At 35.1% G+C, this 27426-nt stretch overlaps 3 protein-coding genes and 1 pseudogene across 3 annotated transcripts; 1 reads left to right on the forward strand and 3 right to left on the reverse strand.

Annotated features, from left to right (window-relative positions):
* The first annotated feature begins 1255 nt into the window (after nt 1–1255).
* Nucleotides 1256–4605, forward strand: LOC147383263 (Protein kinase superfamily protein). Its single transcript, XM_086428328.1, has 6 exons — nt 1256–1801; nt 1969–2216; nt 2953–3338; nt 3523–3655; nt 3972–4061; nt 4147–4605. Exons 1-6 carry the CDS (start codon nt 1471–1473, stop codon nt 4306–4308), a joined length of 1350 nt encoding a protein of 449 aa, XP_086284454.1. The 5' UTR covers nt 1256–1470; the 3' UTR covers nt 4309–4605.
* A 2936-nt stretch (nt 4606–7541) lies between these two features.
* LOC147383264 (pentatricopeptide repeat-containing protein At5g66520 pseudogene) lies at nt 7542–9497 on the reverse strand (annotated as a pseudogene).
* Nucleotides 9498–10660: 1163 nt separating this feature from the next.
* On the reverse strand, nt 10661–16705 carry LOC147383265 (ribonucleoside-diphosphate reductase small chain A-like). Its single transcript, XM_086429112.1, has 9 exons — nt 16390–16705; nt 14829–14989; nt 14484–14532; nt 14266–14392; nt 12683–12748; nt 12485–12601; nt 11759–11921; nt 11589–11659; nt 10661–10952 (listed from the first exon to the last, which is right to left on the reverse strand). Exons 1-9 carry the CDS (start codon nt 16559–16561, stop codon nt 10838–10840), a joined length of 1041 nt encoding a protein of 346 aa, XP_086285238.1. The 5' UTR covers nt 16562–16705; the 3' UTR covers nt 10661–10837.
* Nucleotides 16706–18599: 1894 nt separating this feature from the next.
* On the reverse strand, nt 18600–27081 carry LSM2 (Small nuclear ribonucleoprotein family protein). Its single transcript, XM_086429209.1, has 3 exons — nt 26929–27081; nt 26518–26676; nt 18600–18848 (listed from the first exon to the last, which is right to left on the reverse strand). The coding sequence occupies exons 1-3, from the start codon at nt 27034–27036 to the stop codon at nt 18729–18731; spliced, it is 387 nt and encodes a 128-aa protein (XP_086285335.1). The 5' UTR covers nt 27037–27081; the 3' UTR covers nt 18600–18728.
* Between the last annotated feature and the right edge of the window lie 345 nt (nt 27082–27426).

The raw sequence follows: 27426 nt of genomic DNA on the forward strand, positions 1-27426 counted from the left end.
ATCTAGTGCTGCAGAAGTAGTGGGGGCCATCATCACCAAAGCCTTATTCCAATTCCTCAGTTGATACTTAATTTAACCAAGATAAAAAAAATTCAGATAAAATTTTACTTTTTCACACTTAATTCTATCCAAACAAATGTAATTTGTTAATTCAATTATTTTTATATTAATAAGTGATATATAATTTATTAAATCTATTATTTTAAAAAGTTTAAATTATAAATATAGATAGAATCGTGACAATCTGATTACTCATGTGGCAAACTCAATCGACTATCCTGATGTGACAAATCGAGATACACGATTTCCAAACTTGTCAAGTCAAGTAGTCGATTGAATTGGCCATGTGGGGTAGTCAGATTATCACAACTCATATAGATAATTTAAGTGTACGAGGTGTTGTTTCACAATTTGCCTACCTAAATGCACGGGCATCCTCTTTGTTTTTTTTTTTTTTGTGTTGTTGTGTGTGTGGTGGGGGGAAAGATAATAAATTAAGTTAAAAGGGTATTGTTAGGAAAAGGTTAATAGAGGAAAGAAAAGTTTTTTGTGTTAATTCATAAATAAGTAGATTTAAAAGAGTCGAGAAATACCCAAAAGAACATGATTGGAGATAATGAAATCAGTATAAACACATTTTCAATAATAAAATGAGACTTCACTAAAGTTACTAAAAAAACACTCACTTGTATATGCAAAGAAAAAAAATCAATGGTTCCTTTCACACTACGACACTATTGAGCGTCTTTCTTTGAGTTAGTTTAAGATTTTTCTAATAAAATACATGACTATATATGGACAAAGTGGAATGAAGGATCATGATTCGCACAATCTGACTTTGATGATGATCTATGTTTGTCAAAAGTATTGTTTGTTGAATCTTCTACATACGACTCATTTAATGGTGGTTCTGTTCCTTGCGTGAACACCATGTACATGTACAACAATTACATTTAAGGGCATTTTTAGTAGAAAAACCAATTTTCAATATGTATTTATTGCAATTTAACATGTGCCCTTAAGCACACGATAACAAGGCCCTTAATAAATTAGAATCTAACACACATGACAAGTGAATATGTTATAAATATCAGCTACTGATGAGTTACTATTAGATAGTTTATGAATATTTACTTACTTTTACATACAAAATGTTTGAACAAAGCTTCCAAACTTTAACCGACAGCAAGACAAGGACAAGACCTACAAGTAATACAAAAGAAGAGACGACTAAGTACACACCCACAGAGAGAGAGAGAGAACACGTGAAAGAAGTATGGAACCTTGTGCCCATACAGACATGTTGACCTCCTACGAAGGGAAACACAACAACATCCCCTCCACATTGGGTTCTTCTTACCTCATTATTCCCCCTCTCTAATTCCAACACAATCTTCTTCTTCTTCTTCTTCTCCTCTCTCTCTCTCTCTCTCTTTTCTCTTTTCTCCTTTCCTGATTCCCAAGGGAGGCATGGGGACTCGTCCCGATGTTGTCGCTCCAACGGGATCACCTGATCTTATTGGGCATAATCATGTTCATGACCATCATCATAACTACTCGAATTCTCAATCCCATCATTACCCTCATGGGATTCCCGACTCGATTCTCATTATAACCGTATCTGTCATCTCGATCATCATATTTTTCACCGTCTTTCTAATATTAATGATACTACTTCGTAGATTCAAATCTACGAAAAGTAGTAATAGTAGCAACAACAACAGCAACAACAACGACGCCAACAATAAAACACATTGCAAGTATAAAAATCATTGTACTATATCCTTCGATGCTAGCCCAGGTAACCACCCCAATTTTAATTTATAAAATTCATTTTTGTGAAAATTACTCAAACAAATTTAATGGGTTCTCTTCTTTTTTTTTTTTTTTGCCCCTTTTTTTCTAGATCTTTTGTGGGTGTTTTTTAATTAATTTTATTTGGTTTTGGGTATTTTATGATTAAAAAAGATGTGAAGAGTAGATGTCTTTATGGAGGGACTTTGGGTGGTCGAATGCCCTCAAATAAATTCAAAGGAATTCAAGTGTTCACATACAAGGAGCTTGAAATGGCCACAAATGGATTTATTGATGCAAATGTGATTGGGAATGGAAGATATGGAGTGATGTATAGAGGAATTTTGAGTGATGGAACTGTTGCAGCTGTGAAGATGTTGCATAAGGAAGGGAAGCAAGGTGAGCGTGAGTTCAGGGTTGAGGTAAGACTCTTTACATTTATTACTTCTGTTTTCTTCTTGTTTCTTTCAGAGCCTCCATGAAAGTATATTATACTAAAATATATTCATTATGTGATTCTTCCTGATTTTTAATTGTTCCTCTCTCTCAAAAACTCATTTTCCTACGTTTTCTTCTTCTTCATTGATCTGCATTACCTCCAAAGCTCTGTTTTAAAAGTAATTGAGTCCACTCAAATCTCAATTAAATTTTGACTTGACTCGCTCCTAAATTTCTTTTGAATCAACTCATCGAGTCAATTTGAAAACTTTGTCGTGTGGAGTTATAGAACGCTGCCCTTGTTATATATTATACTTAATGTTCTTTATCAACAAAAAAAAAAAAAACATAAATATAATTCTAGATTTTTAAATATTAAAATACTATTGAAATTTTTAAAATTTATTTCATGAATAGAGACATTGCTCTAGACATAGTGGAATGGAGGAATAGGATTCGTTTAGCCAACCCCAAATATTTGGCACCAGGCTTTTGATGATGATGATGGCAAATATACATTTGGTTGACTTGCATAAGTCAACTTACAAGCCATTTAGTTGACTTGAATTGATTTTGACCAGTCAAGTCGAGTTATGAAACATAGAAAGGTGAAACCAACCTTCATTTGGGTTATGGGTTTTTGTTCAATTTCAACCACAATAAGAGGATCTTTAAATTTTGATACTTGGTCAAATGGCTACATAATGATCATAAATGCAGGTGGACCTGTTGAGCCGGTTACACTCACCCTACTTGGTTGAGCTACTAGGCTACTGTGCCGACCAACACCATCGGCTCCTCATATTTGAATTCATGCCCAACAGTAGTCTCCAAGAAAACCTCCACCCAACTCACAAACTACATCAACCATTGAATTGGGGGACCCGATTAAGGATCGCCCTCGATTGTGCCAGAGCTCTCGAGTTCCTCCATGAGTATGCTGTTCCATCAGTCATTCATAGGGATTTCAAGTGCAGCAATGTTGTAATAGATCATAACTTCAGGGCTAAAATATCAGATTTGGGATCAGCCAAGGCGGGTTCTGACAAGACCAACAGCCAGACCTCAACACGGGTGTTTGGGACCACGGGACACCTCGCACCTGAGTAAGTCCACCATTCTGTCCTCACTTTATCGATATTATCCTCATTGTGTCGGCCCAATTTACACTAGAAAGCAACCACATTGTAAACTATTTCAAGCTTCTTAAATATGGGGTGAATCAACATAAGCTTCTAATTTTCGTGTTGTTAATTGTCTAATAACGATCGTCTGCAATTGGTGATGTAGGTATGCTTCAACAGGCAAGCTGACCACAAAATCGGATGTTTACAGTTTCGGGGTCGTTCTTTTAGAGCTATTAACAGGCCGTGTACCAATTGATACCAATCGACCCCCAGGCGAACATGTCCTTGTCTCTTGGGTTAGTAACGAAAAAACATAAATTTTCTCCAACATTTATCTGTTATGCTCTTATTTACTGAAACTGATCGTGCCAACAAAATATGTGAGAGGCCATTTATTTGTCCTCGAAATTGGGTTTCCTGCACAAGAGCTTTAGAATCTTTTACACCAAATTAACTGGACCCGAGAAACTCAATTTAATAAAATAAATACTAATCCAAGCTGACAACAATCTCATTTTAACCTTTATTATAATCCATCGATGTCAAGTGGACTGGAATTAAACCTTCCTTACAATGCTATAAGTTTAAATAGGATCTATTTTGATATCTCAGGCTCTTCCAAGGCTGACAAGCAGAGAGAAGGTAGAGGAAATGGTTGATCCAGCTCTTCAAGGCCAATATTCAAAGAAAGAGCTAATTCAGGTCAGTTTGTTCTGGTTATTCACACATTCTATCTAACTAGGCTTCTTTTTTTTTTTTTTTTGTCTTACCGATATTTGTGTTATAGGTAGCTGCCATTGCTGCTGTATGTGTGCAACAAGAAGCTGATTACCGACCTTTCATAACCGATGTTGTTCAGTCTCTCATCCCTCTTGTTAAGAGCCTATCGACTACTTGTCCTTCAAGCTCCTCAAGATTCAAGAATCGATCAGTGAGTCCTGGGTGTTAATTCATCAAGTGATGAAGCTATCGAAGTACAAATTACTGTTCTTGGTCTCTACGGAATCCATCCAAGACAAGTTCAAAAGATCACCACAAATAATTGATCGAAATTTAAGGCACTTCTGCAATTGGGTCTCAGTAGATGTATTCTAGAGATTCGTTTCAGGCAGGCATCTCGTCTAATCGATGACATTGTTGGCATTCTTAGCTATAATGATTTATTTAGTCATGTTTATATTTGAGGGTTTTGTTCTGTTGATAATATGAGTATGTTTTGCTGTTGATTTATGTAGCTTGAGTATATTTAAGTCATTCGAGTAACAAAATTTCAAAATAAATGGAGATGAAGCTAAATATTCCAGAGAAAACAAATGTGTTAAATAGTATTACTGAACATCAAGCATTTTCTAGTGTATGGAGTTCCTAATTAGCTTGAAAAGATTAAAATCAGTTTTTGGTGAATAAAGTCAAGTTTCAATGGAAGCAAAAGTGGCACCATATGATATTTATGGAGTTTCTACAGATGATAAGGTGTGTAGTTAGAAGATGGCACCATAGGAACACAGTACGTGGACCCACAATGGTGATGAAGTTCATTTGTTTCGTTATGGTTGGTCATTCCAGATAGAAAACCATGTACACTATTACGAGAAGAGAATGGGAAGATAGAAGCTGTTTTCCTTGAACATAAATGTAGCACACGCGCTGGGGAGTTTTTTTTTTTTTTTTTTCTCTATTAGTCATCATTTAATGGCTAAACTCAAGAAATCATCTCTAGGGCCAAAAATCAGCCCAACGGGATGATCCTAATCATCTGATCTGTTTCATTAGTTTCAATTGGTCAAAAGAAAACAGATATGGCAAACAGTCTATCGATAATTCTATTGATTATGCCTTTTCTAGAACTGAGTTGAGTCCTTTGAGGTAGAAATAGAAATAGCCGATCGAGGAAAAAGACAAGAATTGTCGGGGTGGGTCCGAATTGTGAAAGATTTCTGCAAATTCTGAAGGGTTTTGAAGAAGATAAGATTGTATCATATAAGACAAGGTTAGGAACCTTTCCTGAATAAGTGAAAAATCAATGATTGTCCTCCTCTGCGTTTCTGGGCAGTAAAAAGAGAATAAAAATGGGAAAACTTGATAATAAAAAAGTTGTGGTTATTAACTTTCTAAATCTTACAAGGAGAAGACAAGATTATCAGTTGATTGTGGACCACCAATGTTATACAGAATGTCAGAAGGTTGTGGAAGTTAGTAGCCAGAGATGCATACTGTAAACAGATGAAGACTAAAGAGGGACAAACGATCAAAATCAGAAAGAAAATAACAAATTGAAGAATGTAAAGGACATTCTAAGATGCCAGTTATGTATGTTCACATGGAAAATAGTGCAAACTACCATTCATGGAACAATTGGAAAAATATAGGCACTCCACTGCATGCATAATTTAGATTTTAGAACAAAACACAAAGTTATATGGAAGTCTGATATTGTGGACATGGTTTTCAAAAATGGCATGGATATGAAATCTTGCACTCATCATCATCAACGAAGCCTTATCCCAAAGATTTGGGATCAGCTGAAATCTTGCACTAAGATGATTAAATTCATGTATTTTGCAGTATATTCTAGTAAACTTAAAAAAGAAAAAAGAAAAAAAAGAGTTTATATAATGGGCAGAACTTGGCCGAGTACTCAGACTTTAGGCTATGTTTGGGTTGAGAGAAGTGGAGGGAAGAGAATCTCATTAAGAGAAAAGAAGAGAAGAGAAGAGAAGGGAAAAGAAGAGAAGAGAAACTCAATATCTCTCCCACCATGTTTGGATAGACAGGAAAGAACTTGGGACAACTTTGGAATTTTAAAATATCTTAAAAGAGATCTAAAGGCAGAGTTGGAATTAGAAAATATTTTAGAAGGGTTTCTCTCCATTTCTCTCCTCTCCACTTTTGGAGAGAAAGAAAACTCTCTCTTTTTTCTCTCCTCTTCTTTTCTCTTCTCTCCCCACCGAACAATCCAAACAAGAGAAATGGAGAGACTCATTTATTTTCTCTTCTCTCAATTTCTCTCAATACAAACAGCCTTATGACCATCCTTCGGCACAATAAGTGGGCATGCAGAGGATCAGGAACCCAATGTTTAATGGGTCCTTTAGAAGAGATATACAAGACCAATATCAATATGATAGGGTAATATTAACCATTCAATTTTACTCTATCCATCGTATGGTGAAAATTCTATCAAAAGCTCCAAAAATAGTATATAGGTTTGATGGTTACAAATCACCAGTCATTCTGATTTTGGACCTGGAAATCTCCTAGGTGGGGCCCATATAATGGGAATTCCTAATCCACTTTGAATGAGATATTTGTCGAGATATTGTACTTAATGATGAGCGTTTCTGAATGAGCACTTAAGGATATATAGTGGAATGCATAATAGGTTATCCATGTCTAGATCTAAATCATGTAAAAGCTTCTTATCTGGGAGGGGTATATAGATTATCTATGTCTAGATCTATAGTGGAATGCATAATAGGTTATCTATGTCTAGATCTGAATCATGTAAAAGCTTCTTATCCATTGTATGATGAAAAAACATTCTATAAAAAACTCCGAAAAAAGTATATAGATTTGATGGTTGCAAATCACCAGTCATGCTGATTTTGGACCTGGAAGTCTCCTATGTGGGGCCCATATAATGGGAATTCCTAATCCACTTTGAATGAGATATTTGTTGAGATATTGTACTTAATGATGAGCCTTTCCGAATGAGCACTTAAGGATATATAGTGGAATGCATAATAGGTTATCTATGTCTAGATCTAAATCATGTAAAAGCTTCTTATCTGGGAGGGGTATAGCTCGAAGCCTGTTGAAAAGAAAAGGGGCTGGGATGGTTTTGGCATGTAGAATGAAGGCTAATAACAAAGCCAATGAGAAGGAACGCTTCGGTGCAAGTTGAAGGCTCTGAAAAGGAGAAAGAATGGTCAAAAATGATGTGGGTAGACGTAGTAAGAAAATCTATGAAGACATATGCACCAACTGAAGATATAGTGATGGCATTGTAATGGCTGTATATTGTGAAAGAGCAAATATTTTACTTTGAGAGTAGTAGTTTCTCTTATACCTATTTTGCTTATGTGCTGCCATTCCTATGGGCTCCTCTGTGGACTGAACTTGTTGCTCTCTTCTCCTCCCAAAGAAGAATTATCCAACACAAAATTACATTACGTAACCTTCTCACCAGTAATCCATACAAGAACAAAACCCACCTTCAAAATGGTGAAATCTTTTCCTATCTCTAACCACAATCTTCCTTTTAAAAACCATTGAAACAAGCTTCATTGCAGAATGGCAATCCCTACAAATCCGAATATTCTTCACAATATGCAGCACTGTTCCAGGCTTTGTGCTGATGAACCCAAATGAAATTGCCAATTTCTCACTATGATAACCAACAATGGCTTCCTTCTCCTCTTCTTCCACATCAAACACAACCCCTCTCGTCTCAAGTGTATATCCAAATTTCATTATCTCTCTAATCATCTCCTCCCACACCAAATATATCTCTTCTGTCTTACCATGGGACCTGTCTCCTGCTACAAATTCATGAACTACACCATCAACCTCAATTGAACTACATCCTGGGACCCGCTTAATTCTTCTTCTTCTCATAGTTCTCTGGATTTCCTCAGCATCATCTCCTTTACTGGACTCTGCATAAATGTTTGAAAGAAGAACATAACGCCCATCATGGAATTGGTCGGACTCTATCAGAAAATTCCCCACTCTTTGTCCCATTTCAGCATTGCCATGTGTCCTGCATGCACCAAGGAGGGCACCCCATATTACATTATCTGGTTTTATTGGCATGGTAGATATGAATCTTTCTGCTTCTTCCAACAAACCCGCACGGCCAAGAAGATCTACCATGCATGAATAGTGATCCAACTCCGGTTTGATTCCATAAACATCAACCATCGAATTGAAGTAATGGAAACCCTTCTCAACCCATCCCATGTGGTTACAAGCACACAAAGCTGCCATATAGGATATATTGTCAGGCACGATGCCCTCACTTTTCATCTTCTCAAAAAACCAAAGTGAGTCTTCACAACGCCCATTGAGTGCCAACCCAGATATCACTGCCGTATAAGTAGAGACATCTTTTTCTTTAGTTGAAACAAATTCTTGCATCGCCAAATCAATGCTTCCACATTTTGCATACATGTCAATGAGAGCTGCAGAAAGTATTGAATCAATCTTTTTAAACTTCTTTTGAACGTAAGAATGAACCCAATACCCAAGAACCAAAGCTCCTAACTGTGAACATGCAGAAAGAACACTCACCAGAATTGCAGAATTCGGTTCCAAATGCAACAATTGCATCTCTCGAAACAAGGCTAAAGCTTCCCTTGGTTTCCCATTCTGAGAATAGCCTGAAATTATCACTACCCATGTGATTAGATTCCTCTTGGGCATTTCGTCAAAAAGACGACAAGCCTCATCTAGGAGACCGAACCTCACAAGCCCACCAATTATGCTGTTCCACGAAACCTCGTTTCTTTCGGGCATTTTTTCAAAAATGCCAAGAGCCTCTAAAATTTCTCCATTTCTTACATACCCATTTATCAAAGAGTTCCAACTCACTACATCCACAACACTACTTTCATCAAATATCCGTTGAGCGTCATCCAATTTCCCACAAACTGAATAGAATTGGATGATTGAATTATGTACAAATACATCGACTTGAACACATTTCTTGGTCACCATTGCATGAAACTGCCTACCCAAATCAAATGCAGTGGAGTTTGCACAAGCTTGAAAGAGGAAAGTGAAGGTGAAATTGTTGGGGGTAAGGCCAAATTCATCCATCCGATCAAATACAAAGAAGGAATCCAATAGAGAATCCGGACGGTGAGAACGAGCGAGGCCCCGGATCACAGTGTTGAAGAGGAATATGGTTGGAGGGGTAGAGGTTCGAAAAAGGAGAAGGAGGGCGTAAGCAATGTCGCCGGAAGGATTGAGACTGGAGAACGAGATGACGGGTCGAAGAGCTGATGGAGGGTGTGATTGGCCTTCAACAATGAGGCGAGCATGAGCTTGCTTGAATTCCAGCATGGATTTGCATTTATTAAATATGGCGATGTAGGAGAGGTGATGGTGATTGGGTTTCATGGATTTGAAAACCATTGTGACTGATCATGGGGGAAGAGAAAATTGGCAAGAAAATTTTGAATCCTGTATTTTCTTCTCAGCTTGTCCAGTTTTTAACGGTAAACTTGAATAAAGAAATGGCGGGAATGAATGAAGTGGGTTGGCGTTGTTGGTATTCGGATTTTGGTTCAATAGGTATTAGTGTTGAAGGACATTTTAGTCATTTAAACTAGTTTATGAATTCTCTCTCCTTCCCCCGTTAGTTACTCAAAAGCAACTCAAACATAGATACCAAACTCCATCTCTCATAACCATGCGCTTATGGATAGTCATTTTGGATATTTATGTGATATGCAATCAAACTGTGTTATCCAAAATTATCATCTACAAATATTTTAATATTTTTTAATTCAGTTCAAATTTCAAATCATCTAAAAAATTTATATTTTTTTAGAAAAAAAAAATGTGAAAAATGGAGAAACTATGTCTTGCTATCCAAAATGGAGAAAATCCTACCATCCAAAATGGATAGTAAGACGGGCATACATTGGAGACCTTTATTTTGGATTTCACGACCTAAAATGACAGTTGAGATGGAATGAAGAGTGGAATAAGTCATGCATTGGAGTTGCTATAAGAAAAAGTTCAATGGTGGAGTACGGATCCATAATTGTAATAATTATGATAACAATTATATAATGAGTCGTGTTAAGAGTGACCTCAGTGAGGGACACACGGGGGAGACACTTTGACTTGATGGTGCGCGCATGTCTGTAGATGCATTTTACTCTTATCTCGGAAAAAATACATCTATAGGCATGTTCGCACCACCACATCAAGATGTCCCTTGTGTGTCCTCCACTGAGATCACTCCAGCATCAATCTTATATAATGGGAACACCAAAATAATTTAATACAATAAAAGACAATCTTTTGTTTTTAACTTGAAAAAATAAAATCATAAAGTTATTTTACATTCTTTAGAGTAATTGAATGGATTGAGATTTGAAAGAATCGAGCTGGAGTGACCTCAAGATTAGACCTCATAATCCACATCTGCACATCTTGACGTGAAACTGGATAGAAATCATAGATGCTTTTTCACTTATATCTCAAGGAAAACATCTATGATTCCCATGTAATTTCACGCCAGCATTATTCAATTTGAAATACTAGTGTATCAATGTGCCAAAGAAAAGTCAGCACTTCAACTCATTGTTTTAATAAACAATAAAGGTTTCAACATGTTTCAAAAGGTTGGTTCATGATAAAAAGAAAGAAAAAAATTTACTATAACAATAGTTACAAAACGTTGATGGTTTGTTTAGCATCCTTGAACACTTGGGGTGTAGAATCCAATAAAAAAGTTCTAATAACTAGAAGTCTTCATCCAGCTTGAACACATAATTTCCTCCTCCATCTTGTAGGCTAGACATCACAGACGCCTTCTGATAATCACCCACTCTCCTCTCAAAAAAATTTGCTTTTCCTCTGCTCAATCAAGAAAGAAAAAAAGAAAAAAAAAAAAAGATATAAGTAGTTAACTATATAACATAAGAATAATGATTTTCCAAAACCATAGGCTAATCCAAAACCGTAGATCATTAGCCTTGGGATATGCAGAACTATAAATCTTTTTCTTGTGTATCCTGAGGCAAATGATCTATGGTTCTGTGATGGGGGCGTAGTTGTTAACATATTTAGTAATGTGTCACTGTCCTTTTTGGTATTTTCTTATTTCTATGAATCTCATATACATAGGAAGTAAAGGAATAAAGAAAATAACATTTTTCTCTTTGATTCTTGGTCACTCTTGATCTTCTCGTGCTCTGATACCATGTAGAAATTTAATCTAAGATTTTGGAGAGAAAGAAAGAAAATTCCAGAGAAAAAGTTATTTTCTTTATTCCTTTACTTCTTATTTAAATGAGATACATAGAAATAGGAAAAAACCAAAAAGGACAAAAACACATTATTAAATACGTTAACAATAGGGGGGCGTATGTCAGAGGGGGGCACCAAATTATCACAATTCATAACACAATTATGGGTTACCATAATATTCGCATTATGGGTTTGCTCGGCAGAAGGCCTTAAAAAAAACTACTTGTTTGCTCAAATACTCACTGCAAGGAAATGAACTCCATCCAATCAAATGGGTTTTCCACATTATACTTCTTCTGGTACCCTAAAGAAACCTGAAAAGTGTTTTGAGTACATCAAGCTATTAATCCAACCCAAGAAACAAAAACAAAAAAATCCCAAGTCAAAAATTAAACCAATGGAAATAGATTTACCAGAAGGCGATCAGCGACGAACTTAATGTATTGACTCATGAGGGCTGAGTTCATCCCAATTAGAGCACATGGAAGGGCATCACAAACAAATTGAGTCTCAATCTCCACAGCTTCGTGGACAATCTGATGTAATCTTTGCCAGTTTAATTGCTTCTTCAACAAGCTGTTAGAAGATACAGTATGATCACATTATTAAGATATTGTTTAATCACATTATTAATACTAGAAGGTGGCACATGTATCAGAGGGGCTTATTTGTAATTTAAAATATTAATTAAAGGGTGGTTTTGAAGATTACATAGTTAAAAAAGGATATGTTTGTAATTTTGAAAACTAACCAACATGAGTTTAGGGACGTGCGATTGCAATTTTCTTAGTTTTTGACCAAAATGACCCTAATCATATTAAGTTTAAATGTTAAGGTGGGGACATTGCTGGAATCCAAATTTTCGTGTCGAACCACTTCTACTCCACCTTCTCTCATTATAATAGAAAAGATATTGTTTAATCACATTATCAATATATTGTTCAAGTTCTTTTGTGTTGTTTGTCAGTGGAAGCCAGTGCCAAGCCTATGACTTCAAAGGTGGGACATAAAGCTCCTGACATATAATATAAGGGCTAAACATGCAACTAGTCCAATGAGCACATGGAGACATTGAGTTTGCTGTATTGAGAGATAGGCTCGACCCAGGCAGCAAAGATAAAAATGTAAACCAATCGCACCTGTATAGAAGACAAGCAAAGTCACAATGGAGGCCCTCATCTCTTGATATAAGTTCATTTGAGAAGGTCAAACCCGGCATTACTCCCCTCTTTTTCAGCCAGAAAATGGCACAGAAACTGAAAAATGAAACAAGGACACGTGTGATATAAACCAATCTGAAAAATTAGGACAAACCATGTTATGAGACATGAACCTACCTTCCTGAGAAAAATATTCCTTCAACACATGAGAAGGCAACAAGTCTCTCTGCAAATGAAGTGGAGCTGCACATTGGCAGTGAGTGCAATAAGAAATCAATGAAGAGCACATAGATTCCATAATTTCAGTACAAAGTCAATACAAATATAGATAATAAACGACCAGTTTGACAGTTCCAATAAAAAATTACTTCTAAGGATTGACTACAGTAAAGAGATCTGATAAAGTCCTTGGAAGGAGCTAGTCACAAATAAATGGGTAATAATGCAATAATCTAATTAGACTGTAACAACACACGTGAATAGAGAGGCACACAAGCAAAAGCCCACATTTTCCAAAATTAGGTTTAGAAAAAACTACTAAATTATATTGATAACTGCACACCCAACTAGTCTCCTTTCTTAACCCCAAGGGGTTGGCCTAGTGGCAAGCCAAGCCTGGATAAGCTTCTCAGGAAGCGTAGGTCAAGTGTTTGAAACCCCATGAAGCAATGAATTCCTTGGGGCCACCCTCAAGGGTCCGGTTGACCCTCGACTCAACCAGTTGCACGAAGGACTTTCCAAGGGGGCGGTGCATGAGACTGTGGGATTAGTCTACCCCAAAGGGTGGGGTTACCCACAACAATAAGAAAAAAAAACCTAGTCTCTTTTCTTATGAAATGTAATTAATCAGAAGCCAACTACACTAAATTATTTTTGTGTTGTCAAATTAAATATTTAACTAGTTTCCTTCAATCAAATTGGAAATTTAACAGTGGGTGGCGGGGATTATGTATAAACAGAGTTTATGTTTGCGCCAATGATAAAGCTGATTCAATGCCGAGACTTGGTATTGTCATCACGCTCATCAAAGCCTTACCCAAAATTTTGGGTTGGTTAAACAAATTGTGTTCCCCATTCAATTGTCAAAAGACATGTCATAGAAATTGTGTAATGGGAACACGTTTCCTACTTCACCCGAGGTACATTTACCAATTACAAAAAGGGAATCGAAAGGGGAAGGGGAGGAGGGGTTCTATAAGAGCCTTCACAGGGTAGCGATCTCCAATGAAAAATATGTTAGAATCAGGCTTCTCAAGAGAAATTTGTGACATATCCCAATGGCCTCACACTCACATATGCATACGTGCATACACACAACTGCAAATTAAAGGGCAAACTCGGATTCATAGAAACCCACTAAATAAGAGCTAAGAACTCATTCCGAGTCTAAACAAGAAAGTCCAACAACAATTCAGGAAAACCTCACCTAAACTAACAATTATCCTCTAGGAATGGAGATCTGAGCTTATATCCACTAAAATCTCTCCACCATAGTCCCCTCAAACCAGGGAATGCCCATTTTTAAGGAGATGCCAATTTTAGCATAAGCAACACACAAGAGGATGCTGACATAAGTGAGAAATCATTTGCTATAAAGTGTATTATGTAGATAAAAATGGCCAAGATGCCTCTACACATTCTATGCACTTAAATATGAGTTCCCTGGTGACTATCCGAACGGTACAAAAAATGTGATAAAGTTCTACTCTGAAACATAAGAATAGCAGATGGTTAATATGAATAAGAAAATGTGGCAATACCTTTGGATCCAATCCAATGCCCATTTGGCCTTCCTCGCGACACAAGGAATATTTTCAATAGCGTTGAACAATCTGTGTTTCTCCTTTGAGTCCTTAATGTATGTCTCCAAGAGTAAGCTGTACATCTCTGAGAAGAGACCAAAAAAATCTACTTTAAGGCTGCTAGAAAATTCCAAATAAAGAAGAGAAACTCACTAAATTCATTTACAAAACTCTACCAGAATGAATATTTTCCATGGCGATTTGAAATCCGTAAAACGCCCGAGCCTACAGAAGAAAAAAAAATACATATTTCTTAATGTTACATGTGCAGATGAATGTGTCAGAAAACTAATTATTTGAAGGAAAAAAATATTCATCTTTTTTTTTTTTGTGCTATAAGAAGACAATGAATAAGATTGCAACTCAAACATGATAAGAAAACATGTTGGGCACTTTAAGATGAACAAAACAGAGAACAAGGTCATAATATGCCACCAATTGTTCAAAATAAAGTTTAGTCATTAAAGATCCAAATATCCATCTAGATGGAATAAAAAAGGGTGCATGGTCAAGAATATAACCTCTGGAATTTGAACATCTTTTAGAAATCTCGCAGCCAAGTTCTCTAAAACGATGCCATCAGATGCAGCAAAAAATGCCAATACATGACTTATGAAGTGCTTTTCGGAATCAGTCAGAGTTTTCCAGTGCTGAATGTCATAGGAGAGATCAACCTCCTCAGCTGCAAACCAATTTTAAAAAATAATAAATAATTAATTAATGGAGAAAATATCCAAGGTTCTATTCCATGAACAGAACCTATTTAAGGATAACAAGTGACAGCCAAGAATTTGAACGGAAATATGATCCAATCATCAACCATGTACATGTTTTTATGAAAACTTCTCCCTTTGACAAATTCGAAGGAAGAGAAAAAGTAGCTAGAAGGAAAAAATATATATATTTCAAGAATATATTTTGGAGAGTAAACCCAAAGAAAAGAGAAGAAAAAAATCCAAAGAGAACAGTAAGTAATGCTGATATTAACTTATCCAAGGATTCAAAACTTGTTCGTCCCAAACATCACCTTAAAATTGGAAAACCACAAAAAAGAAAAACACACATTTTCAAGAGAAAAATTAACTTTTCACATGAAACAGAAAAATGAAAAAAAAAATACTAGCCCCATTCCAAAATCAACTTCAGAGGATGCCATTCAAACATATATATTGTCTTCTTGCCTTGACAGTTCAATTGACAAAAGTTTTAAACTTCAAAACCATTTCAAGGTTTTGTTTTGGTAATGGGTGATTTTTAGTTTTCAATATTTTTCAATTTCAATTTTGGCTTAGTCTCCTACAAAATTTAAGTGCTTCAATATAGTTCTAAATAAATTTCCGGATTTCATTTCGATTTTGTCTAGGAATGAACTTTATAAAAAAGTAAGATTTAAAAACTTGCTCAATTTCCAATGAAACAGTTACATAAAGAAGCAATTTGCGGAATCGGAGATTACGGGGAAAAATAAAAGGAACCAGGCTCCAACAATAAATATAATTTGTGTTCCTATTGTTCAATATTACGTCTCCATATTTTGCATGGCATGCTTAAAAGATTTGAAATGACGTTCCATACTGTGTCTCTTATTGAATTTATTCTTAAATTTCCTCAAATATACCATTTCGACAGGAAACAAATTGTTTTTTGACAGGCAAGGTTTAGCTCAATAAAGCATGGCTGATTTTATTGTTGCCTTGAAAAAAAAAATTCATTTAATTTGATAAGTGCATATTGACAATCCTACAGGATGAGATCATTTTGAAGGATAGCTTGTTTGTCGATATTAACTAACTAATGTTTCGTCTCTACAAGTATCTTGAAAAGAGTTCCACTGCATTTATCTTAAAACCCACACGTCTATAAATTCAAGATCCTTCAGAAATTAAACCCAAACCCAAACCCAAACCAATAAATAAGAGAGATGCCCAATTCAGAAAACACAGAGACAGAGAGATACCCAAGGAAAATACCCACACACACAAAAAAGTGAGAAAGCAAAGTGACCCAATTCAGAAAACAAGGAGATAAAGAGAAATTCAAAAGAGAAGAAAATGAAAACAAAAGCAGAGAGAGAGAGGATACCAGTCCAAAAGCTAGCTTGAGCCTTCTTGTACATCTCCCAAACATGTTTGTATCTTACAGGAAACATACAAAATCTCTGAGACTTCTCTGTCAAAATTGGCTCTTCTTCTTCTTCTTCTTCTTCATCTGCTTCTTCTCTTTCTCCTCCATTTCCATCTTTCAGAGAACCCATATTCTCCCTCAATAATTTCTCCTATGTCCGTCGTCTCAATAGAACCCTGTTATAAAAACGCAAATGAAAACGACGAAAGATTGGTTGAAAGATGAAGAAACGTTTAGATTGAGATGTTCTTTCCTTCTCTTTTATTCTTGCCTTTCTAGTTTTACACCATCAATCACATTTGTAATATTTGTAATTTGACTTGTTTGGAACTGTAGATCTGTACTCCTCGGGATGCATAATCGTGCTTTCCCATGTAAAAAAAAAGTTGATTTAATATCTCGAGGAGTGCAGATCTACGATTCCCGAACATGACAAGTCAGAAGTGTTGATTAATCTGACAATTCATGGATTATTTATTAGGAACATTACTTAAAGGACCCTGACCAAGGGATTTCTCTCTAAATAATCCCTAAGTATTAGGCAGTTGCTTAATGGTCCATTTAGTAAATTTTACATTTCTTAATGATCCCTCTTTATATTTTAGGTCCGCGTTTTTTATTTATTGTCGAGTTCAACATTTTCTATTATTGAATTTGACAATTTAGAAAATAAATGCTAAATTTGATAATAAAAATTAGTGAGCCCAACACTAGTAAGATTCAACTATTTTTATTTTTCAAAATTTTCTGACTAAAATACATGAAAATATCAACTAAAAATTTAACAAAATAACTTCTCTAGATGATTTCAAACCAAAAGATTCATCATTAATCGATTTTTATCCAAAAATAAAATAAAATATTGAAAAATCACTTGAAAATGATTTCTTCTTCCTTCCCAATTTATTTATATCAGATTAGAGTCCCCAAAACTCGATTGAGATGTCAAAACTTCAGGGTTTTTTTTTTTTTTTATTTATGAAAATGATAAGTTTGAACATTAGGACACATTCGATGTTTCAATAGTGAGAAATGTAAGGAGCGAGATTTAAGGATTAAAGAAAAGATTTCCTATTAAGAGAAGTCTTAAAACTTAAGAAATAATTAGAAAGAAATCCCTTAGGATCCATTAAATAATTTTACGTTTTTTATTTAATCTCATTTTCAATATGAGTGAAAAAGCATCAATGATTCCTATCCACTTTCGTGATAAGAAGTGTCATATGAGATTCCAACTTGAGGTCACTCTAACACAACTCAATTACTTATTAGATCAATTGAAACTGTCCCGATCCAATTTGGAAGAACCAAACATTCCCAAACTGGTTCAAAGGATTTCATACATTTAGAAAAAAATTTGAGTCGAAAAATCATTATCGTAAGCATAAACATCCTATTTGAATCGGTTTTCACACGCCCTGCCCAATTCAAGTTCGACTTGATTTTAGACCCTGAAGTTGAACAATTTATAATTATGTACGATTTAAGGATCACATTTGGTTCAAAATTTTAGATTTTCACTTGGTTTCTCAAAATCAAATTGAAGAAACTGTTCTAAAAGAACTTAGAATCTAGTTTATGACATACTACTACTAAAATTTTAGTTTAGAATCTCTAATCAGAATTCCCACTTTTTAACCATGTTTTTTTATTTGTGCTTTCTAACCACATTTATATCATTCTGATGCCAAAAAAAAAATGGGTAACATAAAAATGCAAGAAATAGATTCCAATTATTGGAGAGGGGTTCCATGGGAAGAGAAGGCAATTTCCATGAGTTAATTTGGCTCCTCTGATGATGATTTAAAGTTTCAAACCATCTCGAAATATTTCAACCGAAACTTAAATGAGAATTAACCACAAAACATTTAACCAAAAATTATTACCCCAAAACAGATTTCAAACCATGTTTGCATAACTTAACCCACCAATTACTAGAAACAGTACTGCAACCAACATGATAATGACAATAAGATCTTAATTACCATCAGTCGTCAAATTTAAAAGAACTCGCATTCCCATTCCCTGACAGACGGTCGGTCTTCTATGGGAAGAACATGATCGCATCCATCATACGTATGGATCCATATGAATTTTATGAAAAATTCAACAGGTGAAATCTCCACCAACACAAAAAAACCTTTCAAATCTTCGAAATAAATAAAGGATGTGAAACAACTATATATTATAGATATTATGTCAGTCAACTATCTTGTGATACATTTAAAATATCCAAATAAATTGTCGATTAACATAACCACCAAGTGATCTCTCACCAAAAGGTGAAACAGCAACAATCAACCACCACGAGCTTCTCTTCTTGTAGCATCGTGAAGGAGTTCAACGTCAACTCCTTCTGGAGGTAGCTGGACATATCTCACAACTGATCCCCTGATGAAGCAATTCCTCACTGAAAGCTGCCATAGAATAATTTAAAAAGATCACCAAATCCACAGGACATGAGAGAGACAAAAAATTAGAAAATTCACAAATAATACACACAACCCAAAACAAACCACCAAAATTATCTAAAACACTAAACACCCCAAAAAAGTTGGACCCAGATTAGTTTCAAAAGTAGTTAATATTTCCCAATATAAATCTATGTATAAATCACTGTTGTTATCTACAGACGACAAAACAGTACATGTGATGGATTTTACTTCGTTTATCTGGTAAAATTCTAGTTACTTTTAGAAAAAAGAAATATCTTATTTTTCCTTCACCAATTTCTCATCTCTAGTGAATCTCTCAATAGGATTCGAACCCAAATCGAGTTCTAACCACCTGTCAGAGAAAAATGAACGAATTGATCTTGTATAATTCCAAAGAAATTCTTCCAGTCAAAATGAAATTCTCCCCATGCAGACATTATAATTCCAAATGCCAAACTATAATCCCTCAAGATTCTAAAATTTCAGGAACCCTATACCCTAACCATCTATTTTAGCTACTTTTAGGCATCATCTAAATATCACATGTAGCAATCGGATGCTCAATGGAACCAACTACTATGTGATACGGACTCGCCACCATTCATTGAGTTAACAAGGTGTGAATGGCAACTTGGTTTGATTTTTACAATGATTTATTTTTCTGCCGAGTTGGCTCCTAGGGAAAATCTAAGAATCAAAGATTCGGATTCAAATGTTCAGTTGTAACACGGGGAAGGTAATAGGCACCCTGACTCACCTGTTAAACGGTTACCTACTTAACGTCACTCGATTCACTAACTCACGTTATTATGTATTTATTTCCCTTTTCAAAGCTTATCTACAATGGATCGAGTCAAATAGAAGCATACCATGGGCTTTTAACCCACCAATGGTTCGAGGACCTCTAATGCATGCTCTGACATTGCTTTTAGTCACTCGCCCAATTAGTGAATCGAACCCATAATTCAATTGAGTTTAACTCGATCATGGATATAGATTACCTAACCAGATCAGACAACAAAATGACTACAAAAAAAAATGAACAAAAAGGAATTAAAAGGGCATTTAAATGCACTAACATGAACCAAAGCACTACGGTAACAACCATGTCAAATAAATTAGTGAAAAGTAACCCAAAGAAATCCGAGATCATGTAAAAGATATCCTTCAGAGGAGATCCACAACCATTCAATTCACTTTCTTGCTTCTTTTCTTTTCTTAGCTTTTTTTATTTCCTATTATTATTGTATGTGAATAAGACAAAAAAGAAGGGTAGAGAGGTTATAAGAAAGGGTTGTGAGATTGGGAGACTTAGATCAGAGAAAGGCAGCACACCATGAGACTAGAGAGGAGTTTGAGAGATGAAATGGAGTGAAATATTAAATAGATGAGAGTTAAAATTTATTGAGATACAAAAGGAGATGTAATCTCTAGAAACTTTTTTTTATATTTTTATACAGCGACAACTCCACAAATGATAAGAAATAAATAAGGGAGATGTTGGAGAGTTGAGTGTTGCTGAGAAGAGAGAAAAAGGTTAGAGATAATAATAAAAAAATTTATATAAACAAACACACAAAAAAAGAGAAAGGGGGCGAGAAAGAGTTCTATAGACTGTACTCCGCCTTCTACAAATTTTTCTTTGTTTTTAATTTTTTTACAATCACAACAGCCACTTCTTTTTTCTATTTATAAGAGAGAGAGAGAGAGAGATGAGGTGAGAAGAATAGAAACGATGAAGATGGGAACGACTCTGAGAAAAGAGATTGATGGGATGTTGGAAAAGGATAGAAGAAAGGGGTCATGGCAGACAATAGAGACAGAGGGAAAGACAAGAGAAAGTAAGAGAATGGACGCTAGGAGAGATTATCCCAAAAAAAAAAGTGTGTAAAGGTACACGCCTCACATGAGAGAGAGAGAGGAGAAAAAGATTGTGGTTAATTGAGGCTGAATGTGGTTTTGTCAGGGGCATTTTAGTAATTTTGAAAATTTTGAGGGTTTCTTAAATAATTCTCTACTTTGAATGTGTGACTATAGCCATTCATAGGATTTTTCAATATTCTGAGTTAATTTTTTGGGTTATTTTCAAGACAAAGTAGTTTGAAGTTCGATCAAAATGTGCATTTTATTCAACTAGGGGTATTTTCATAATTTTGTACAATTGTTGATAACCTCAAAATTTACAAAATTACTAAAACACCCCTACGAGACCCACTATACTTTTCAAAACCCAAACCAAATCCAAACTTAAACCCAAATTCAAATCCAAAATCAACCACATTTATCTTTCTCTAATCTCTCACTCTTAATCTTACTGCAACGAGTCAATAATCATTCCCTATTTTTTTCTTAGTCCAATGAGTCAATACCCACCTCCATTTCTCCCTCAAAAAAATTATCTATAAAAAAGGATTGAATCTCAAGGGGCGGATCACCAATTTCCAATGAAGAAAATCACCTCCCCCTCTTACTAAGGCCTCTTTCACAAGTCCCTTAAAACCTACCTCTCTGGTCTATTTTTTTGGGTTGCTAATGTACAAATTCAAAGAAAAAAATCCCTATTTCACTCAATTGTTTCTCTATTCACCCCACAACCCTCTATTTTCTTTATTTTTTCCTTTTTCTTCTCTTTTCTCCTCCTTTTACATTTTCTTCATGTTGGGTCATGAGACCACCCCTTCCTCAATTTATATTATTTTCTTATCACCCACTCCATACGCATCTCTCTCTCTCTCTCTCTCATTTGTTTATGGGATTGCAGTTGCACAAAAATATTCTTATTTTTAGAAAACATCTCTCTATCTCTCAAATTTCACATAACCCCCTTTATTTGCTTTCAACGTCTCAAACCCCATCATCTTTATTTTAGTGAAGTCCCCATTATCCAACAAAACTCCTACCATTATCTCTTTCATCCCTTTTTGAATATGGATGGTAACAGCCCCGAAAACAAATCAGAAAGGGGGAAGGGTGTGGGTTTTACAGGATTTGTGAGAAAGAGCATAGTGAGAGGATAGGGTTTCCTTTGTTGGAAATTGGTGATCCGTCTCTTGGGATTCTACCTCTTTTTATAGGCAATTTTTTTTTTTTAGAAAAAGGGAGGTGGGTATTGACTCGTTGGACTGAGAGAAAAAATAGGGAATGGTTATTGATTCGTTGGAGGAAGATTAGGAGAGAGAACTACGGAACGATAAATGTTATTGGTTTTGGATTTGACTTTGATTTTAGGTTTGGATTTGGTTTTGATTTGGATTTGGATTTGGATTTTGGATTCGGGCTTGGATTGTGTTTATGGTGAGTCAAGTCAAGTTGGGTTGAAAAGTATAATGGGTTTCGTAGGGGTAATTTAGTAATTTTACAAAATTTAAGGTATTAACACTTACGCAAAATTAGGAAAATACCTCTAGCCAAACCAGATGCACATTTTGAGTGAACCAAAAAATAACTCTACAAATGGACTCAGAATGTCAAAAAACCCTATGAGTGACTATAGTCACGTCTTCAAACTCAAAGTAGAGAAAACTATCCCAAAAATCCTCAAAATTACAAAATTGCCCCCGACTTGACAAAAGCACATCCAACCTCAATCAACCTCTCTGATGCAGTGCATGTAGTCCCACGGGCTCGAATGAGCAACAAAGTCAAAATAATCCAACGAGAATCATTCTTGAATGGAAACGTCAAGATCTTCAAGATCTATAGTAAGCTATAGACTTTCCGTTTTTATTCATGATTCCTTCATTTACCGTATTTATTAAACTTTTTTGTTATTTTAGGAAAGTTTGTTTTGTTAATAACTTTAATTATAGAAGTCAGAATCACACACCGTTGATTCCACCTTACTTCTAGGGTTATGTAATATCTATTTCCATGCTTAAGTCGTTTTTACTATTTTTAGTAATCTTTCTATTTTCATACTTTTCGAGGAATAAGACTATTTTCTATAAATAGTATTGTAACTCTACTAGAGGACGAACTTTGAATTAATAAAATTTATATTTTTAAGAGAATTTTCTCTTTCTTTTACAATTGTTTGGTATTATGTATGAATCAACAAGTTCTTGATGCTCAATAGTTCGGTATTCTTTTGAGAATTAACGAACTAATTGGAAGATTATTCTTCAATCTGCATGAATTGGTATTAGAGCTTGCGTCGATCGCGTAGCTTGTTATTCTCTTCGAGATGCTTCTGAGAAGACAATCGGTTCAACTTGATGCTACACTAGAAGATGTATACGAATAGAAGAAGTTTGTTAATTCCCTCTTTACTATCAAATCTAACTTCAAATATAATAAATCATGTAATACAGAAAGTGTTTTTCACTCCAATCCTATCTTATGATGAATACGAAGATGAAGCTGAGGAAGAGGAAGAAATTTACGACACGTGGAGGCGGCTCTAGCACTACGACAAACATCTTTACATCCAATTAAAAATCTAATGATGGTTGGCTTTGCAACAATGTCTTTCACAATGTGCACGATTGGCAGATAATTAATTTGCAAGGTAATCAACAGTGGACACTTAGGGAACGTTATGTCAAATAAAATATTTTCTACATTATATAATTTACTATATTTGAAATCAGTTGTGATCGCAAAAAGCGAATGAATAGACTTCTTCAATTTGTATACATTTAATGTAGTATCGCGTTAAATTGATTGTCTTCTTGGACACATCTCAACGAGAATAAGAAGCTACATGATTGATGCAAGCTCTGACACCAACTGATGCAACTGATGCATATCGAAGAATAATCTTCCAATTAGTTCGTTGATTCTCAAAAGAATACCGAACAATTGGGCATAAAAAACTTGTTGATTCATACAGAATACCAAGCAATTGGAAAAGAGAAAATTCTCTTAAAAAATATATTTTATTAATCCAAAATTTGTACCCCACAATGAAGCTGCAACATTAAATATAGAAAATAGTCTTATTCCTAGAAAATCATGAAAATGGCCAAAAAATTACTAAAAATAGTAAAAACAAACTAAGCATGGAAATAGATACAACTTAACCCTAGATGTAAGGCGGAATCGACGGTGCGTGATTCTAACTTCTATAAATAAAGTTATTAGCAAAACAAAACTTTCCTAAAATGACAAAATTATTTGAAAAATACAGTAAATGAAGGAATCAGGAATAAGAATGAAAGGTCCATAGCTTTCTATGGATCTTGAAGATCTCGACATTTTCATTCAAGAATGTTTCTCCTCGAATTATTCTGACTTTGTTGTTCATCCGTGTGCCTACATACTATCTCTCTCTCACTCACTCATGTGAGAGTTACATCTATACAAAATTTTCTTTTTTCGGATCATCTCTCCCATCTCCCTGACTCCATCGTCCTCCTCAAACCTCTACCTTTGTCACTTTCTCGTCTTTCCCTTTGTCTCCATCGTCTATCACAACCCCTCATTTATCTTTTTCCAACATCCCACTGATCTCTTTACTCAAAGCCTTCCCTATCTTCATCATTTTCATTCTTCTCACCACATCTTATTTCTCTTTGCCTTCATCTCTCACTCTCTTATACATAATATATAAATAGAAAAAAGAAAAAGAAGTAAGTTGCTACCATTATAAAAAGAAAGAAAAAATTTGAAGGTGGAGCACAATTTCTACAAAACTCTCTCTCTCTCTCTTTCAACTATCCAGCGTCTCCTTTCTTTATCTTTTTTTTCCTATCTTCTGCGGAGTTGTCGCTGTGTAAAATAATTTTAGATATCAAATCTTTTTTTGTACCTCAGTAAACAATACCTCTCATATCTCTACTATTCCACTCCATTTCATCTCAGACCCCCTTCCACAGTGTGTTACCTCCCTTTGATCTAAGTCTCCCAATCTCAGAGCCCTCTCTCATAACCTTTCTCCCCTTCTTTTTTGTTCTATTCACATATAGTAGCAGGAGATAAAACAAAAAAAAAAGGCTAAGAACAGAAAAAAAAAAAAACAAAAAACAAAAAAGAAACAAGAAAGTGAACTGAAAAGCAAGAGGAGAGAGAAAAAAATTCTTTTGGAGAAGTAGCGGCAAGAAAAATTAAAACAAATTGTTTCTGTGAAATTCATTGGTACAACAATGGATTTTGAATTGACTTGGGGATCAACAACTTGATGAATTGGTTTTTCTGATGATGTATTCATTTGATTCAGTCATGGTTTTTCAATAAATTCATCTTTACTGATCAAACAAAAATTCAGTCATGGTTCAGTGTGATCCAAAATAGATTAATTTCAGATTTTGTCTAACTATCAAGTCGACTTGATGAAAAAAGGGGAAAAACAGATTTTGGGGACTGGTTTAATATGCTACAAAAACAAATTTTCTTGGGATTGTTTTAGTGCCAAAAAATAGATTTTTGGAACTATTTTTTGTGAGGTGAAACTCAGATTGTTTGGACTGTTTTGAACTATGCAAAAAAAACAAACTTTTGGGAGAGTTTTGTGATGCAAGAATCTTTTTTTTTTTTTTTACTGTTTTGAGGGTATAAAAAACCAAGTTTTTTATTGATCTAGCTTTAATACAAAATGGTTTTTGGGATTGGTTTGGTTTTGTGGAACTCAAACTTTTGAGACTAGGTTTGAAAATCGAGTTTCTCCCAATCATCAAGATGACACAATAAGTGTGAGTGCTTGGATTCATGATAATTCCAAATCCAATAAAATGAGGTGAATACAATGATTATTGTGATTGCAAGGAAATCAGGATTTTAATTAATCACAAGTTAATTCACCTTAACTCACTAGGTTTCAATAAATCCCAGACCACAATTGCACACATGTGCTCGAGTTAAACTTAGTTGAATCATGGATTTGATATACTAACAAAGCGAGTGACTAAAAGTAGGTCATAGCATGCGCTAGAGGTCATTGAATCATTGGTGGGCTAAAAGTCTATGGTATGCCTCTATCTGATTCGATCCAATGTACATAAGCTTTAAAAAGTGAAATAAATAAAAAATAAAGTAAATCAATAAACCAAGTGACGTTAAGTAGGTAACCGTTTAACGGATGAGTTGAGGTGCCCAATACCTTCCTCAAGTCACAACCAAATCTCTGAACCCAAATCTCTCATTCTTGGATTTTCCCTTGGAGTCTGAACTCGCTAGAAAAATAAATCATTTTAAAAATCAAAATCAAACCTGATGGCCATTCACACTCAGTTAACTCAATGAATGGTGGTGACTCAGTATCACATCATAGCAGTCAGTTACATTGAGCATCCAATCACTACACCAGACTTTTTTTTTCGACGGGTAATACTTCAAACCATGACTATATTAGAACTTCATACTTTAGAATCTAATCCCAAACTCTTCATCCTTTAATCCTTTTTTTTTTTTTGCATCATTGTCTGCAACATTCACAATCTTCAAACAGTAATGCTCCAAGTCAGAAAAACATTCTAAACCTACTAATCCTCAAATCTAAAAAAACCCAAATTCTAGAACCCTAAACCCTAAATTTCAATTTCCATCCACAAAAGTACCCATTTTTTCCATATCATCTTGTTTCCAAGATTGTTAACAATTAACGAACTAAACCATAACCAAGATCCAGTACCAAATCAGATCAAAATCAAGCAAAACAACAAAAATACAACGAGAAACCCTAAAAAGATTACGGAGGATAATAGAAGAGACTTACCATGTGAGGATACTTATCTTGATCAACAACCTTGGTGTTCTCTAGCTTTATATTGAGGTACTGATCGACTGAATGAAGAGTTCCCCTTATTGCAAGATCGTTCTTCAGCTCTACCGTCACTTCTTTGCCCACTAAATCCTTGAAATACGAGAAGAACAACTGCAGAAAAATTAAAAAAGAAATAGAAATTAGAGACAGAGAGTATTTGAAGAAAACCCGTGAAAGATTCGACATCAAACTAAAGAAAAAGTTGGAAAAATCAGAAACTTTAAGTGAATGTGAGAAAAAAAATAGATCAAAATACAGAAATAAAAAAAATGTAGAAAACAGGTGAAGAAAACCCATGAAAAAATATGGGATAAATTTACAGAATTATTTAAAGAAAAATGGTAAAATTTTATGAAAGATTACCATTTTTAATAGGAAACGAAAACTTGCTCTGGTTCTGCTTCGGCTCTTATTGAAGACTTCACTCCGTAGTAGGATTTTGGAACTTAAAGGGACTCGCCCAAAAGTCATCTAATATTAATAAGATTCGTGCTAATCGCACCCACCATGTACTCTCTAAGACAATTACACATATATCCTCGTCGAATTACTCTGTACACCCACCATATTCCTCTTTTTTTCTTTTTTTTTTTTTAATGAGATACCTGAAATTACGTCCGACTAGTAAAGCTAAAACAGCCAGAGGCTGGGCCAATGTGTGTGATACCTTCCTGAGGCACATACAATGCTTGCATATCACACGTAACAGGTAAGTGAGGGTGCACCCTCATAGGTGCCCCAAGAAATTATTGCTCATTCTAGGTATTGAATTCACGACCTATGGACTTTCACCGCTTATCGATTTGAGCATGTCATTGAGCCAACTCCTCGTAGTCTACCCACCATCTTCTCCATCCATTC

The sequence above is a fragment of the Akebia trifoliata genome, chromosome 16 (genome assembly GCF_017979445.1).
Source record: "Akebia trifoliata isolate Shusen 1 chromosome 16, ASM1797944v1, whole genome shotgun sequence".
NCBI lineage: Eukaryota > Viridiplantae > Streptophyta > Magnoliopsida > Ranunculales > Lardizabalaceae > Akebia > Akebia trifoliata.

Bases quoted from the DNA above. Each gene is read 5' to 3' on its own strand.
- LOC147383263 (XM_086428328.1), top strand. From the start codon at position 1,471: ATGGGGACTCGTCCCGATGTTGTCGCTCCAACGGGATCACCTGATCTT. The intron at 1,802-1,968 runs GTAACCACCCCA...TGATTAAAAAAG, and splicing joins ATCCTTCGATGCTAGCCCAG to ATGTGAAGAGTAGATGTCTT. The intron at 2,217-2,952 runs GTAAGACTCTTT...TCATAAATGCAG, and splicing joins AGCGTGAGTTCAGGGTTGAG to GTGGACCTGTTGAGCCGGTT.
- LOC147383265 (XM_086429112.1), bottom strand. From the start codon at position 16,561: ATGGGTTCTCTGAAAGATGGAAATGGAGGAGAAAGAGAAGAAGCAGAT. The intron at 11,660-11,758 runs GTAAATCTATTT...AACACTTTTCAG, and splicing joins TCGTCGCTGATCGCCTTCTG to GTTTCTTTAGGGTACCAGAA. The intron at 10,953-11,588 runs GTGAGTATTTGA...TTGATTGAGCAG, and splicing joins ATGGAGTTCATTTCCTTGCA to AGGAAAAGCAAATTTTTTTG.
- LSM2 (XM_086429209.1), bottom strand. From the start codon at position 27,036: ATGACTTTTGGGCGAGTCCCTTTAAGTTCCAAAATCCTACTACGGAGT. The intron at 26,677-26,928 runs GTAATCTTTCAT...ATTTTTCTGCAG, and splicing joins TTCGTTTCCTATTAAAAATG to TTGTTCTTCTCGTATTTCAA. The intron at 18,849-26,517 runs GTAAGTCTCTTC...ATTCTATGGCAG, and splicing joins AAGATAAGTATCCTCACATG to CTTTCAGTGAGGAATTGCTT.